We start from the raw sequence: 15,449 nt of genomic DNA, 5'->3' as shown, positions 1-15,449 counted from the left end.
GGGCACAAGAAACATTTTAATCAAAAGACTATGACTAAAACTATGTCAAAATATGCCGTCAAACTCAACACTGCCTCCATTCAAACCTTGCAGTCGGACTCTGCTTGTTTCCTCTTCATCTCGCTGAGCTGGGTCTGTAGGCCTTTGTTCTGATTGGACACCATCTGGATGCGGTCCTGGAGGGCGGAGCGCTCCTGTTCGTGGCGACCAATCAACTTGCTGTGGATTTGGTTCTAGAATTCGAGAACAGTGGCAGAGGGTAGAGATGGAATGTGGGAGTGGAAGAGAGCGCAGAAAAAGAGAGGGAAGTCACAGAAATCAGAGAGAGAAAGACGATCGAGGCCATCCCCAGTGTTGACGTCCAGTTTTACACTTCAACGCTATCTTGCTTATACATGCTTATATGGCTACTTTTAGGCACTTTTTACTATTTTGAAAAACATTTTTAAATAGTTCAAATGGCCTATCTACAAGCTCACAAGATGTTGAAGTGGATCGGCTATTTGAACAATTTTAAAATGTTTTTCAAAATAGTAAAAAAAATGCCAAAAAGGTTTAGGCATAAGGGGTAAGGTGGCGCACAAGATAAGGCCCTCAAGGCTCATACTGTACATCAGAGTTGGGGTCCGTTACTCATAAAAGTAAGGCACTACATATTACATATTACTTTTGAAAAAAGTAATGCCTTACATTACTTTATTACTCCCTGGAGAAAGTAACTAGTTACATTACTCGTTACATTACTTTTGCGTTACTCCATAAAATATCGTGTCCGGCCAGAGGTTGAGTTGGGAGGAGGAAAGGTGGGTCTAAAACCGGACGTCTGGCCACCCTACGAGTCCACGACAGTAACGAAAAATGCTGTGCTGCTGATGATCTGACACCGGTTTGACATGTTCTAGTCCGTACTGCGTACTGCGTTGCCAGCGCACAATTAGTGTTCATGTTCAACTCATCTCCGTTGTGTGCATTATTCTCTAAAGCAACACTGCTGAAAGCAGCCACATGACGCAAGTAGCGAGTAACGGCAGCGCTAAAGCGACCAGTAACTGTAGTGTGATTATCAATTTTGGAGGAGTAGTGTCGTTATATTACTCGCTACCGACCAAAGTAGTGTCGTTACAGTAACGATATTTTCCGTTACTCGTTAGACCCAACTCTGCTGTACATAATCCAGTTTTTGGTGATAGGTTATCACCGTTTTAGGTGATAGTTGAGGCCATCATACTTGCGGATTGACCCCGCCTCCCTGTGGTTTACCCAACTTCTAGACCAATCAGTGAACGGGGTGATAGCTCCAGAGTGAAAAGACTTGTCTGATAGTAAAAACAGAGAGATGGGTCTGTGTCCGCGGTGATAGCTGATCATCACCGCGACTGGCGTAATGGTGTAGTTTTCCAACCCTTTAACAACTACACCGCAGTGATAAGCTATCACCAAAAACTGGAGTATGTATGAGCCTTTAGGGTTTAATGCAGTGGTTTTCAACCAGTGGTCCAGGGACCACACAGTGGTCCTCTCCAGCTAAATGATGAAGAGTTGGTAACAGTGGTGGTCCGTTGCTCAAATGCAGAATAAATAATGGCCCGTGATATGAAAAGTGTTGAAAACCTCTGGTTTAATGAGTTTGTTGAATTGAGGGAATGATAGCCATCACCAACCTGGCTTTCCAGCTGCAAGACATTCAGTTTGACCTCTCTGAGTTCAGCCTGGGCCTGAGCCTCCCTCAGTCTGATGGTCATCAGTTTGTCCTGCAACTCATTCATAGCATTCTTCTTAGGGGATTCCTTCCAATTCCCCCCACCCCGGGACATGTGTTGCTGGAGAAAACATAGGAGGGAATGTAAAGTATGTTTATCTGTGTACAAAGTAGACATACAAAGAATAACAAATAAATAAACAGTTGTAACAACTAATTGCAATGAAATGAAACAAGATTAAAGGAATACTCAATTGTTTGTTAGCCTGAGAAATGGTCAAATGTGAAACTAAGTCTGTCAGGACAGGGAGCATCCATGTATTGCTGAGGCAGCAGACTGAAAGCACTGCAGACATCAATAAATACAGTCTGAACAGGAAATGAAACAGAAAATGTCGGCCACCACATCTACCTCCACTTGTTTCCAGTTTTTTCAAATGCTTTTATCTCTGATTCTTCTATTCTCAGATTTTGTTTTCTACGATTTCTTTTTTGATAGGTTGAAAGTAGACTGACAGGAAATGGGGAGAGAGCTGGGGGAAGACACACGGCAAAGGCCGTCGGGATCGGGAGTCGAGCCAGCGGCACGCCGTCAGGCTGGCTTAGCAGCCTAGGTGCCCAGACGGTTGAGCTGTCTGGGCCCCAGATTCCGTTTTAATCAAAACAAGCTTTATTCACGGTCGATAACTAAAGCACCGCTGATCGTGGTTGCAAAATGTATGTTTCGGGTGAATTACAATAATATCGTAGGAGAATATACATCTAGAACCTCCGGTTCTGACGGTTCACGACCCGGGGTCATTTTCGTCTTAAAATAAGGACCTGACTGAAAAGACCTTGCATGTGATTTATCATGGAATATATTTTTATCCCATTATTTTGTAACCCCATCTTTTCACCTAGTGTCAATTATCGAATGTAATCCTGGGCGCTACAATCCCTCTGCCAACCTGGGGAGAGCAATGGACTGACCTCATACTTTCTTCACTGCATGAGAAGTCCAAGCCTGACAGGGGGGAGTTTCCCCCATTTGGACGTAGAGCGTGGAAGGAACACGTTATTCAAACCAGTTCCTTTCGCCTCTATCAGGCACCCCGGCTGGCCAAGCAGAGGCAGTTTAGAGAACAGGATCACTGCATGTTTTACCTATAACCTGGGCGTATGGGACACGGGGAGAACATGCAAACTCCACACAGAAAGGGCCTTTCGCCAACCCCACCTAGGGTATGGGCACCGATGACGCTGAGGAGAGAACACACCCCCAGCGCCCACAGCGGGAATCGAACCCAGGACCTTCTAGCTGTGAGGGTGACAGCTTATTAAGCTGGGCTTTGTTTGCAGAACGGGGAAAAGGATGTTTGGTTTTGGTACAAAGTGACACATTTTAACTGCCAACTGCACACAACATGCCACATGAGCGACATTTTGTCTCTAGTCCAGAGAATTCAAAATCTCGACACAAAGCAAACGTAGTCGGTGAAAACCCAGCTTAGAGTTAACGTGTGGACGTGCGTTTGCACGTATACTGCATCACCTGTGTGTGTGTGTGGGCCTGCTACCTACAGTACCTGCCAGCGCTGGTTGAGCTCAGTGATGGAGTCCTGCATCTCTCTGAAGGACTGCAGCGTCTCCAGTTCCCTCAGTTTCAGCTGTTTGACCTCCTCCTGCAGAGCCACCACGTTGTGCTCGTCAGGCAGGCAGCTGCTCCTCTGGATGGGCACACATTAAACATTAAAATGCATAATCATCAATAAGCACCCATTATGTCTCTTATAGGCGATTCACACTGAGACGGACTGAATCCGTTTCATTGGAACCGATTCCGAATACGGTTGCCTGGTCCCCGATGGCCATGAATCACATTGCCCGAGATTCAACAGCGCACCCGGGTACACTTGCAGATGGCGGTGTGCTTGATGGCTGGCGCGCACGGACACTGACCATCAACTCTGCGACATTGTCTCCAATAAATCCAGACACATTGCATTGCCTCTTTGGCTCTTTGCCGTTATACTACTTCACTGTCAGCCTGCCTGCTATTCACTGTGTCAGTCAGTTCTGTGCTCCAGTGTCGTGTTTGATATTAGTTTGCTATGGATTCTACTTTAGCATTAGCATTATTATTATTATTATTATTATTATTATTATTATTTTGTTTTACTTTGGAAACTATGCCAAGCAAAGCCCAAGAGCCACGTGTAGTCCGCAGAATAAGATCAGTGCATACTGCGGTGCTGCGCGTATACGCAGATTCAACAGGAGACGGGCGGTGTCCCGGGAACGGTACGCATCATTCACACTACCACAACATCTGCCAAGGGGTCCCGAGTGCGCACCTGGGACCATAGTGTGAATCGCCCCTTACTGTACAATTTTTGCTCTCTGCTCTCTGTCTTACTTTCTACCCCTCTGTGTATGTATCGACAGTGTGTGTGTGTGTGTGTGTGTGTATGTATCGACAGTGTGTGTGTGTGTGTGTGTGTGCGTGCGCACGCACGCATGCGCGCGCGCGCATGCGTGCGACTGTGCGCATTTTGGAAGCTCTCACTGCCAAAAAAAACACACCTGCACACTGACACACACAGACGCACCCCCGCCACGTGCATGTTTTTCTGTGAACTGACCTTCTCGAGGTGGAGCACCTTGTCCTGCATCTCCTTCAGCGCTCCCAGCAGCTCCGCCTCCTGCAGCCTGGACTGCTCCAGCTGCATCTGGAGGTCGGTCACGAATTCATCCGTGTACTGAAAGGAACACCATTCATGTCACATGGGGTGATTTCTCCACCAACAAAAGGCCCCATTTAATCTGCAGTCACATCAAGTCAAATCTGATTTCAAATCTGATTATTTTGGCCCGACCTTTCACACTGCCGTTTGCAAGTGACCATATCCGATCTGTGTGTCCAGACTGACAGCCAAATCTAGTCTGAATCAGATCTGTGTACTTGTTTATGTTTTGATGTACTGTAGCAGATAAAGATGAAGTTGATGTCATACATAAACTGATAATGAAAACCTATCATTTATATGCTCACTCATAGTCATAGATGATAATGGTTTATCTATGCATTTCCTGCGAGGGATGGTAATTATGCACACTTCCCAAAGTAAATCCATAGCTCTTGGTAAATGTGGATAGAAACCTTTTTCTCAATATCATCTCCGTATATGTGTAACCTTAATAATGTGCACTATGGGACGGTTCCATCTGTCTCAAGAGGTTGACTATGGATGGTTCAAAAGTGCCTATTGATATATTATTTTATTGATGCAAAAACAGTGAGTTCTTAGAATGCTATCTGCACTCTTATTGGTTTAGCAAAATATAAGGTTCACTCCCACTATGCCAGCTTTCCTGCCCAGGCTTTGTTTCCCCTTTTGAAAACAAATGGCCTGTGGTCCACGAGGCTATAGTTCAATGCCAGATGATAGAGATTGAACTCATCTTCATGCTGAACACGCTAACCACATGAAGCAACACACTTTGTGACAACTCGCACACCGTTTCATGAATAACGTTTCTTGACATTATGGATGTCTTAACAAAAACCCTTCCCTTTTCTTGCAAACCAATGTGGTGGTGTGATTCATTTTGGTGGCTTGTGAGAATCACAGTACGAAGAGTTCCCATCAGACACAGTTCAAGAGAGTTCTTTAAAACGACAAACTTTGGTTTGAACACCACTATTTATCAGGCTAAACGCTCACGTTCTGAAGACATATCAACAACACTTTTAGTTTTTTTCTATAATGCCACATATCCTTACCTTGTGTTCCTGCAGCTCTCGGATGGCGTCCTGTGCTTTCTCCAGACTCTCGTTGGCCGTGTTGCACTGCTGCCGGACTACGGCCAGCTCCCGCTTTATCACGTAGTTCTCCTCTGCCTCCTGCGCCCGCGTCACCTGACCCTGGAACAGACAGCACCACACTGGTTGCAAACCTGCTCACATTTTAAGTGAAATGTAAAAGTACTCTTTTACAAGTTAAAGTCTGGAATTCAAAATTTACTTAGTACAAAAGTATTGGCATCAAAATGTACTTGAATTACCAAAAGTGAAAGTACTCAGTACGCAGAATGTCCCATTTGAAGTTTTCAAATGTATAAAAATCTTTTGAAAATAACAGATCTACACGCTCACAGTGTTTAAGTGAAAATAGCCATTCACAGTTCCTTCATGCAGCCAGGGATTGGTGGTGGGTCTTACGGAGGGCAACGTTTGAACAAGGATTAATAAGCAAAACAAAACTCATTCTCTCATGCAGAGTTGCAGATGTTGTTGGTGCAGGGGGAAACAAAAAGAAAAGAATGGAGTGAGAGGAGAAGTAGACAGGAAGATCAGTCAATACTCCTACCTGTATCAGTCTGTCTGCCAGAGCAGCGCTCTCCTACAAGACCACGAAGGAGAGGAAGAGGAAGATGAAGAACAGATGAAAGTGACAGAAAGGTTGCGGCACCCACGGGGAGGATAAACCACCAGGAAGCCAGAGAGGAAATTGAAGAGAAAGGGAGTTTTACTCAATGAGAGCACACGGTCACACCGCCCTTCTATTCTACCTATGAGGGCGCGGATTCTGCCAATGCATTTCAAATGTGAATGAAGTAGTTTGCTGCCATTTACCATTTTTTGCAAAATAACAAACAAACAAAATAATGCTCCATTCCCATTGAAATGCATTGGCAGAATCTGCCCTCTTAGATAGAATAAATGCGCGGTGTGAGCGTACCGTACCCTTGGAATTTTGTGAAAAAGAAGAATTTTGTGTCAAATCACAGAGAAAAGACAGATCTTGAGTAAAAGTGAATAGGAGAGGGAAGCCTGATTTATTCTTTGTGGACAAAATGTATATTATCTTAAACTGAAAAGGTGCCAACGTTTAATGCCAACACGTTGGAAATATGTTCAAGTTGTATAAAAGCATACATCAGGCTGAAAAATAGCAAAACTGCCTTGACTACAGTGCTACAGTGCTACAGTACACAGAACAGAAGAAACAGGCTGTATTGTACAAATGGGCTGGCTCATTTATTAGAATGTACAACCATTGCCACACAAACTACATACAGAGACAGACAAGCTCTTCTGCACAAACGATGCTGAACGGAATGAGTTATTCAAATCTGGCAGCAATGCAAAATGATCTAATTGCTACACACACACACAAAGTTCTTCCTAATGTGAAGAGCATTCTGATAGCCACTCTAATTCCAATATGTCCTCCATTAACCTGTTTTATGTGAGCATTTTACATAATCAAGCCCATCTCTTACCTTCTCCAAAGTCTCAATCCTCTGTTTCAGAAGCCTGTTCTCTGTACGCAACCTCTGAAATGTGCATATGAGAAAGAGAGAGCATTTAATCTATTCTCCCAAAAGTGTAAAACGTATGTCTCTTTTATTTAAAGTGCACAAACACATAAATAAACAATTTGAATGCAGCCCACCTTGATTTCAATTTGCTCTTCCATTTCTTTGTTCTTAATTGTGGTATATTCTTTCTCAAGCCTGGTGAATTAAGCGAGCAGTGTAAATATAAAACAGTAATTGACTGTTGTATTTTGCAAAATAAAAAGATCAACCCAGATGCTAGTTCACAAAAGCACGTGTTTCCAAAATGGCCATCCATATCATACAGGAGCAAAGACCACAAACCTCAATCAATACAAGTACAATAGCATCGCGTCCCATTGGGCTACATTATGCATTCTCTCCCCTAAAGCAAATTAGCTGTCAGATGAATAATAAACAGTCTCACTTCTTCATCCTCTTGGGGTTGTATTTGATCTGGTAAGCCCTGAGGATCAGCTTGTCTGGGCAACTGTCAAACTGGTGGGGGATCACCTTCTGGAAATGCTACAGAGACAGGCGAGACAGGGACACAAAGAGAGGCACAGATGGGATTAGAGGGACAAAGCACGTCATTCATATTTTATCCCAGACTGGGAGCTGCCACGTAAAAAAACCAATAAGGCTTTTTTTTGGTGAAGATTGTACAGGTCAAATAAAAATGGTGCCATGTGAAGTCAGTCAAAGGCTACTTTTTCTTTCCTGGAAGTATACCACATCTTTGGTTGAATAGTGAAAAACATTGCCACAAGTAGGGTGACCTATCTAAATCATTAGGACACGATTGAGAATTTATTTGGAATCACTACCAAATATACAAGGAATTTTAATGTATGTTTTTTGAATTGAAAATGTAAATGTATAGTGAATCTTCCTCAGTCTTCCAAACAACACTTGCTTGGGACAATGGCAAGCAGACCCGAGGCACAGAGAGATGCTCAGCAGGAGGCAGGTTTGAAGGTAAACATTGCAAGGTTTTAAGGCTACCCCTCAGCCCTCAGGGCTGCCCCCAATAAAACCTGATGATGTTGTCTTTGTCTCGCATCACAAAATGTTGGTCCTATTCATACATTATGCAGGCCAGCTTCCACACCCTCAAAGTGAGTGATTTTGTATTTGCATGTGCAGCAGAGTGGAATGACATTTAAGTCATCATACAAATATAAATACATAACTAACTGCTCTATTTTCAACAATTGGCTCCATTTCGTTTGTCTGCTGATGATTTGACTAGCAGTAATTGGTGTGTAACTTAGTCTCGGCAGAACATCTAAGGTGCCGCCTGTCGCAACCCAGTTTGTCAAAGCACATAATGACATAAACGACCCTTGAAGCGATGCTAATTAAAAGTTTATCAAGCGTTCATTTGCTCTGAGAGCTCAAGGTTTGCATGAAAAGCAAAGGGATGCAGCTCAAGTCTACACAAGGAACTGGTCAAAATACACAGAGAAACACAGTGAACTGAATGAAATAATAAACAATGATGAAGATCATCAAACTAATAACTAGAGAGACAAAAACTAAACCAAAGGTGACACCTAGAGGTGAACTGAAGGAATGATACAAAAGGGAAGCAGCGTTTCTAGTCTACTTTCTTGCTGTTTTCAAGGTTAGAGAGGAAGAAAAAGCTGTCAAATACACGCCAGGAATGCTGATGGTGTGAGCCAGAGAGTGCTCAACGTTGTTCCGGGTTTAGGGGGCCTGGTTATTCTGGATAATTGCTAAGGAATCTAAAGGCAGGGCAGGGAAGCTCCTTTAGCGAAAGGCTATCTATGGATTGGCTATTGCACCAAAGAACACTTCAGGAGAACCTTTCTGCCTGCCTCAATAACACTGTACAACTCCTCCTCCGGTTGACTCAATCGGGATGATCAGAGTCAGACTGGGGGATGTTAAATCTACATTATAATTCATTTTTACTTTGTTGTCTGTGATGAATAAGGTTGGTTGGTAGGTAGGTAGGTAGGTAGGTAGATAGGTAGGTAGGTAGGTAGGTAGGTATGTAGGTAGGTATGGTATGTAGGTAGGTACCTGTGACATGCCTTCCATATCCAACTGAATGAGGTCAGTCTGGTTGTACTGCAGGATGGCCATGCCAACACGGAAGATGATCTCTAGACCCTATAGGGATGTGATGCACAGGCACACGATTAAGAAAACATATGTCACACACATAAAATAGAAATAACCACATAAACTCTCTATATTTACTGAACTTGACCTGAGATGGATCTGGCTTGGTCTTTTTTTCAAATCTCTTCACTGAAAATAGCCGATCTACAAGCTCACGTGTCACAATGTGACACGTTGTGAGTTTGTGGATCGGCTATTTCCTGCAAATGTTCCTCAAAGAATAGGGAAGTTAGGTTTCAAGTGGTAAAACAAGAATGACTCAGTCATAACTGCCAGGTGCAGTTTGAGGTCATCACTAGGACTACGATCGTCAGTATGGCGCTTTTCAAGCACCTAATTCTTCAAGCTAAAATTGTGTGTGTGTATGTGCGTGCGTGCGTGTGTGTGTGTGTGTGTGTGTGTGTGTGTGTGTGTGTGTGTCATACCTCATACATGAAGATGTCAAAGATCCGCGTGGCAACAGGCATTGGGAGGAAGGTGAGGAAGAGGGTGAGAAACCAGGAGGACGCATACATGGATGTGAGGAAACTCTGGGAGCGGAAATGGAGATTTAGCTCTGGAAGCTGCTCCTGAGGACCGGATGATGAGAAGATAAATTGAGAGAAAGACCAAAAGACAGAGGGAGAAAGACAGCACGCACGAGATAAAGAACGAGCAAAAGGAAGAGGCATGGCCGATCAACACCTGAGCCACATAACACACAATGTGAAAAACCAAGGCACACAATCATGTTTAGATAAAGAAGTGGGATACTTGCTACCCCCTTGTGGATAATATTTGCATTCAAATCAAATGCACTCTACACAGTACACAAGCTCTCTTACCTGTAGTAGGTACTCAAACTGGTAAATGCACAGGCCCAGCTCAGCCATGCTGGGTTTGAATAGTTCTCTTAGCCGGTACTCCTGCATCAGACGCACAAACACACAGAATGCCTCCTCCTCTGGCATCTGGTGAGGATAGGCAGACAGTATATTCACAACATCAAATATACATTCACTAATCTCAGTCTAGATCGATTGCTTCCGGAAACAATTTTCTCTGTATTGTAGATTTGTCTCTTGTTTTGTTTTGTTTAGTTTAGTTATTTTGTTTGTTTTCCATGTGGGTTTTTTTGTGTATTATTGTTGTGATTATGTTCTAACTGTGTTGTCTTCTATGTATGTGGGGAGGTGGGAGGGTTGTGGACGGGCGTTCTGTGTATTTTGTAAAAAAATGAAAATAAAAACAAAATATTAAAAAAAAATATATATATACATTCACTACTCAGAGACACACTTCAGAATCAGATTTTTTGGTTTGGAAGATGATAAAGAAATTAAAATCCAAAAATCTATTTTCACTTAAATTAGGGTAATTACAGTTCGGATCTCGCTCATTAAAGCATTGCACAGGGCCAAAAGTCCAGCCCGGTCCTGCTAAGAATAATAAACCTGAGTCCAACACACCAAATTAAAGGTAGAGTAAGTGATTTCACTTAATTCAAATATCACTTCTTTTTTTGTTTTGTTGTGATAATCCTCTCTACTATAGAGTGTGCTGACCATATAAGGAGTTCCTCCCTGTCCCCAGTTAACCCCTGGGGGTAAAAAAACCGTAGGTTTCGTTTTTGACTCTCTATCCTGATTGGACGAAGGCTTAGGTCCCACAGCCAAAAACGAAACTTAAGGTTTTTTGAGTGAAATCACTTACTCTACCTTTAATGTAATCTTTCTCTGCTGTGCATTTCTCTGGAGCTCACATCTCTGAACATGTCCCAAACACTGAGGAAAACTTGTTGTTTGATTTAACACACACATAACGTGCCACCAAAACAATCTCACAGCTTATCAATACCATGTCCCGACCTACTGTCCCTTACATTAACTGTTCATTTTTCGTCGAGGAGCGATGTGTCCATCGCCTCGGCTAAAAACAAAGTGAAGCCTGACTTATGCTTCGTCGTATGACGTGTGAGCATGCTGAAAATAGCTGATCTGCAAGCTCACAACGCACCGCATCCGCGACACATTGTGGCTTGTAGATCGTCTATTTTTGGCACGTGGAAATATGCAGGATGTGAGACCTTCAACGTTTGCCTTCACAATAGGGATGTGCTCTCTATACTCTTTTTATATTCATACCTTCTCTGATTGCAATTTTGTACTGATCTCTTGTGATACTATACCTGTCGTTGATGTACTGCTGCACTTTTGCCCAAGACAAATTTCCCCTTGTGGGACAATAAAGTATATCTCATCTCATCTCATCATCTATAAGATACAAAACCATCTCAATGAAAATGAACTATCCTCATCATTCCTACCGTACCTGCATTAGCAGCAGGCCGACGATGAATGCACTGCCTTGGCAGTATCCCACCTCCCGGTCAACCAGTGAATATGCCTGGAAGAAAACCCACACACACATTAATTCACCAGACAGGCAGTATATTGACTTTTCAGAAAACCTTTGCACCAAGACTGAAGCTCATGGATGAATATTCAACATTAAGGTCCTGCTTTCTCACCTTCATGACATTAAACAATACTTCCTGGCCAAGGCTGTCTTGACCTTTGAAGAACTCGTGCTCTGGGTAGGTGCGGGCTATGTCCCTGCGGATGAGCTTCTCGCAGGGGGACGACATCTTCAACAGCTCCGAGTACTGGTTCTTCACCGGCATGTCCGTGGCGTTGCCCAGCAGCTGCCACACTATGGCCCGGAAGTGGTGGGGAATCCCCTTCCTAATCAACTCCTGGTGGTGGAAGAGACAGAGAGAGAGAGAGAGATAGAGAGAGAGTGTATGTATGTAACACGGACATTGGACAGAACTTTTCTCCACACTGCTGTTCAGGTGTGGAACAGCCTACCAGAACATGTAGTGGACTCCATCACAGACAACGGCCTTCAAGCCTTTAAACGCAGAGCTCACAGACATCTCCTGACGGTAACAAGAACACTCGGCGGATTTACCCTTTTTGCCGACTTCTCAAGACAAGTCGGCAAACCGTGGAGAATATTCGGCAGAATGTGAAGAAGATTCGCCGCGCGACGACTCTTCTTCAGATTCTGCCGAGATTTCTTCCCCTTTCGCCGACTCTTCGTCACTTTCCGGTCCGAGTTCTGTCTGAGAACTCGGACGGAAAGTGACGAAGAGTCGCCGAAACGGGAAGAAATCTCGGCACTGGAGCGCGCATCTAGCTACTGACTAATGATCATGCACGCTGATCAGACAGCAGATCAATAATAGCATGCAAAAGCATTCAGCTTTCACAAGTGTGCCCATATAGAGAAGGAAAATAATTAAGAATTCGGTGGCATTTCTTTCACATTGCAAAAGAGCAATTTTTGCTCTTTGTCCTAGATAGAAATGTGATGATTTTTGTATAGTTGTGGATTAACAAATTATAAAGCACAGGGCCTCGCATTTTTCAATGAATAGCTAGCCCAGTGTTTTGATATGTCCAGGTGTGCCGCCTGATTTGTCAGAAAGTAGCCTAACACTAAGTTAGTGTTACTTTCTGTCAAAATCCTACTGGGCTGCAGGCTTCCTATTGTTGCGTTGTCACATGTCTAACCGTCTAACCATTAGACGTGCGATAACAACAACACGGAACAATAGACTCTAACGACCCTCGGCCATTGAAATGTTAATGCTTAGACGCTAACACTGAGGAGCTAAAGTAAACGTGACGAATGTCACGTTGTTGTGATGAAACATAATGTGCCACGAAAAATAGCTGTCCAAAATAGCTGTCCATAGATGTCCAAACATGATCGCCTCGTTCGGCCAGAAAAGGAAAGCATAAATCACAAGCAATGATCCTGTGGTGATCACAAGGATCGAAACGTCTGCTCTCTGCATTGACAACTTGTAAACTGACAGCGGAGCATATTGGTCCCAACTTTTGACCCAATACACCATCTAGTGGCTGAACGACGGAAGACATAAAGGCATCATCATTGTTAGCGTTGCTATTCAGATGTAATTCAGTCAGGAAGTAGAGTAGTGATGTCTGATTTGATGATGATGGCTACTGCTAATGACATATTTGGCATATTTGGCAACAATGATGATGATCAACAATTGATTATTCTAAATTATATTGATGTAAATAGTAAAAACTATTATTCTCTATGTCTGCATATCTTATCAGAATACTTCACAGTCACATCAGAATATTTCACAAGAATATAACACAAGAGTCAAATGTACGGTCAAATGTAATGAATTTTATTTAAATATAGAAACAACAGTTTTTACAAAATATATAGAAAAAAGGTAAACATAAGTGTTTTAAGTGTAAAATATACTATACTATACTATACTAAAATATACTATACTATAATAGAAAAAAGTTGTCGCATCTATCTAAAAGTTAAAGAAAAAAGTTGCCATATGTACAAAAACAGTTGAAAAAAGTTAAAAAAGTTGAAAAAGTTCTCAAAAAGTTCTCAAAAAGTTCTCATATGTACAAAAACACTGTTTCAGTGAAAAAGTTGAAAGTGAAAAATAGCTGCAGTGTAGTTGTAGTTGTAGTTAGCATCTCCACACTGGGCCATTCACTTCAGAGGCACTCTTCAGCATGTCCATGATGGTGAGATTGTCCCTTTCAAAGTCTTTCCACAACTGGGACAGATTTCCCTGTGTAGCCTTTGTCTGCCTTCGCTGGTAGCGGCGTAACTTCTTTTCTGACACCATACGCAGCTGGAAGTTGATCAAGGTAGCTTCCTTGTGCAGCAAATCGATGAGCATATAAAGCGGCAAGTTTGCTCTCTGTGCTTTACGATTTAGTCTGTTATGCCACCCCTCGACATCATTGTTCGTCCTGATGGCACGCTTGTACATACACCAGTCCTCTGGCTTCCACAGTCCACTTATCCAGGTGGACCGCATGTAGTCAACGAAGGGTTGCAGCTCGTCTGAGGCACGTGCTGCACCTTGAATGCACCTTCAATCTCATGGGCGGGAAGATATTGAAGGGCAGACAACATCTTGAGGTAGTCTCTGACCCGTGGTATGGTTTTGTAGGCCACTGCCAAGCCAAGGTCTTGAACGTGTCTCCACAGAGCCTGGGTGAAGTGGAAACTACAGCCATGCATCCGAGCATCAGGAAAAACCTTTTGCGCAGCACGCCAAATCGCTGACTCAAAGTCTGTCACCATGTCGACGGTGCTGAGATTGGGTGCGATAGCCATCATCATCATCATCGTTGCTATTCAGATGTAATTCAGTCAGGAAGTAGAGTAGGTCTGCGGGCTATATAATTTTGCATATTTGCATCTCGTTAGTTACGTTAGAAATGTAATTACGTCCGTTAGTGGTTCAGCACACTACCGTAGAGAATGAACGGGAAAGCGTTTCCGTTTAGCTATCCCAATGCAGCAGGTCCTGTCAACGTTGTATGGACGTCACATGGACGTCTTTTTTGCAACGGACTGAGTCTGCATGTCGTCTCCTGAGTTTGACTGTCAGGTCGTCTCGACGACGTTGTACGGACGTCGTATGGACGTCTGGCTGGGACGTCGACCTGGACGTACGTTTTGGGGTTGGGTTTACACTTTACAGAGGTCTGTTTGACGTCGTATGGACGTTGTATGGACGTCCCGTTGGTTATGCGCTTAGAACGTTTTGGGGTTGGCGTTTATAGAGAGGTCTGTCTATTAGAACAAATATGTGTAGCCATCATCATCATCATCGTTGCTATTCAGATGTAATTCAGTCAGGAAGTAGAGTAGGTCTATTAGAACAAATATGTGTAGCCATCATCATCATCATCGTTGCTATTCAGATGTAATTCAGTCAGGAAGTAGAGTAGGTCTATTAGAACAGTGATTGATCATTTGCATTTTCAGAACTACAACAGAACTACAACAACAACATGAACTCTGTGTGGTAGATCACTCGACTTAGCATACCAAGTGATGATCAATTGCATTCGAGGCTGCGGGCTATATAATTTTGCATATTTGCATCTCGTTACTACAACAACAACATGAACTCTGTGTGGTAGATCACTCGACTTAGCATACCAAGTGATGATCAATTGCATTCGAGGCTGCGGGCTATATAATTTTGCATATTTGCATCTCGTTAGTTAGCCTATTCTGTACTGTTGTAGTAGGCTAGACATTTACATTACATTTATCTGCCACTGCACTGTTTTATACAGTATCACAACAACGTCACGTTTACTTTAGCTCCTCAGCAGTGTTAGCGTCTGTTTGTTTACTTTAGCTCCTCAGTGTTAGCGTATGTTTTGGTTGTGTTGCTTTAGCATCGTTAGCACATTAG

General features: G+C 43.1%; 1 protein-coding gene across 2 annotated transcripts in view; it reads right to left on the bottom strand.

The window, feature by feature from the left end:
- The window catches only part of evi5l (ecotropic viral integration site 5 like), a 40,467-nt gene that overhangs the window by 7,972 nt on the left and 17,046 nt on the right, over positions 1-15,449 (bottom strand). Inside the window, exons 4-17 of one of the 2 annotated variants that reach the window (XM_080760565.1) lie at positions 11,685-11,909; positions 11,486-11,560; positions 10,000-10,125; positions 9,601-9,744; positions 9,074-9,163; positions 7,452-7,549; positions 7,141-7,201; positions 6,968-7,021; positions 6,052-6,084; positions 5,466-5,606; positions 4,324-4,440; positions 3,268-3,408; positions 1,662-1,820; positions 87-233 (exon numbers count right to left, since the gene is read on the bottom strand). In XM_080760565.1, coding sequence (XP_080616691.1) covers positions 87-233; positions 1,662-1,820; positions 3,268-3,408; positions 4,324-4,440; positions 5,466-5,606; positions 6,052-6,084; positions 6,968-7,021; positions 7,141-7,201; positions 7,452-7,549; positions 9,074-9,163; positions 9,601-9,744; positions 10,000-10,125; positions 11,486-11,560; positions 11,685-11,909 — 1,611 coding nt within the window. The remainder of the gene's footprint in view (positions 1-86; positions 234-1,661; positions 1,821-3,267; positions 3,409-4,323; positions 4,441-5,465; positions 5,607-6,051; positions 6,085-6,967; positions 7,022-7,140; positions 7,202-7,451; positions 7,550-9,073; positions 9,164-9,600; positions 9,745-9,999; positions 10,126-11,485; positions 11,561-11,684; positions 11,910-15,449) is intronic. The other variant, XM_080760566.1, reaches the window with a different exon arrangement.

This window comes from Protomyctophum bolini (genome assembly GCF_963924005.1).
Source record: "Protomyctophum bolini genome assembly, chromosome: 3".
NCBI classification, from domain to species: Eukaryota; Metazoa; Chordata; class Actinopteri; order Myctophiformes; family Myctophidae; genus Protomyctophum; species Protomyctophum bolini.
This window is presented reverse-complemented; position numbering and strand designations above follow the sequence as displayed.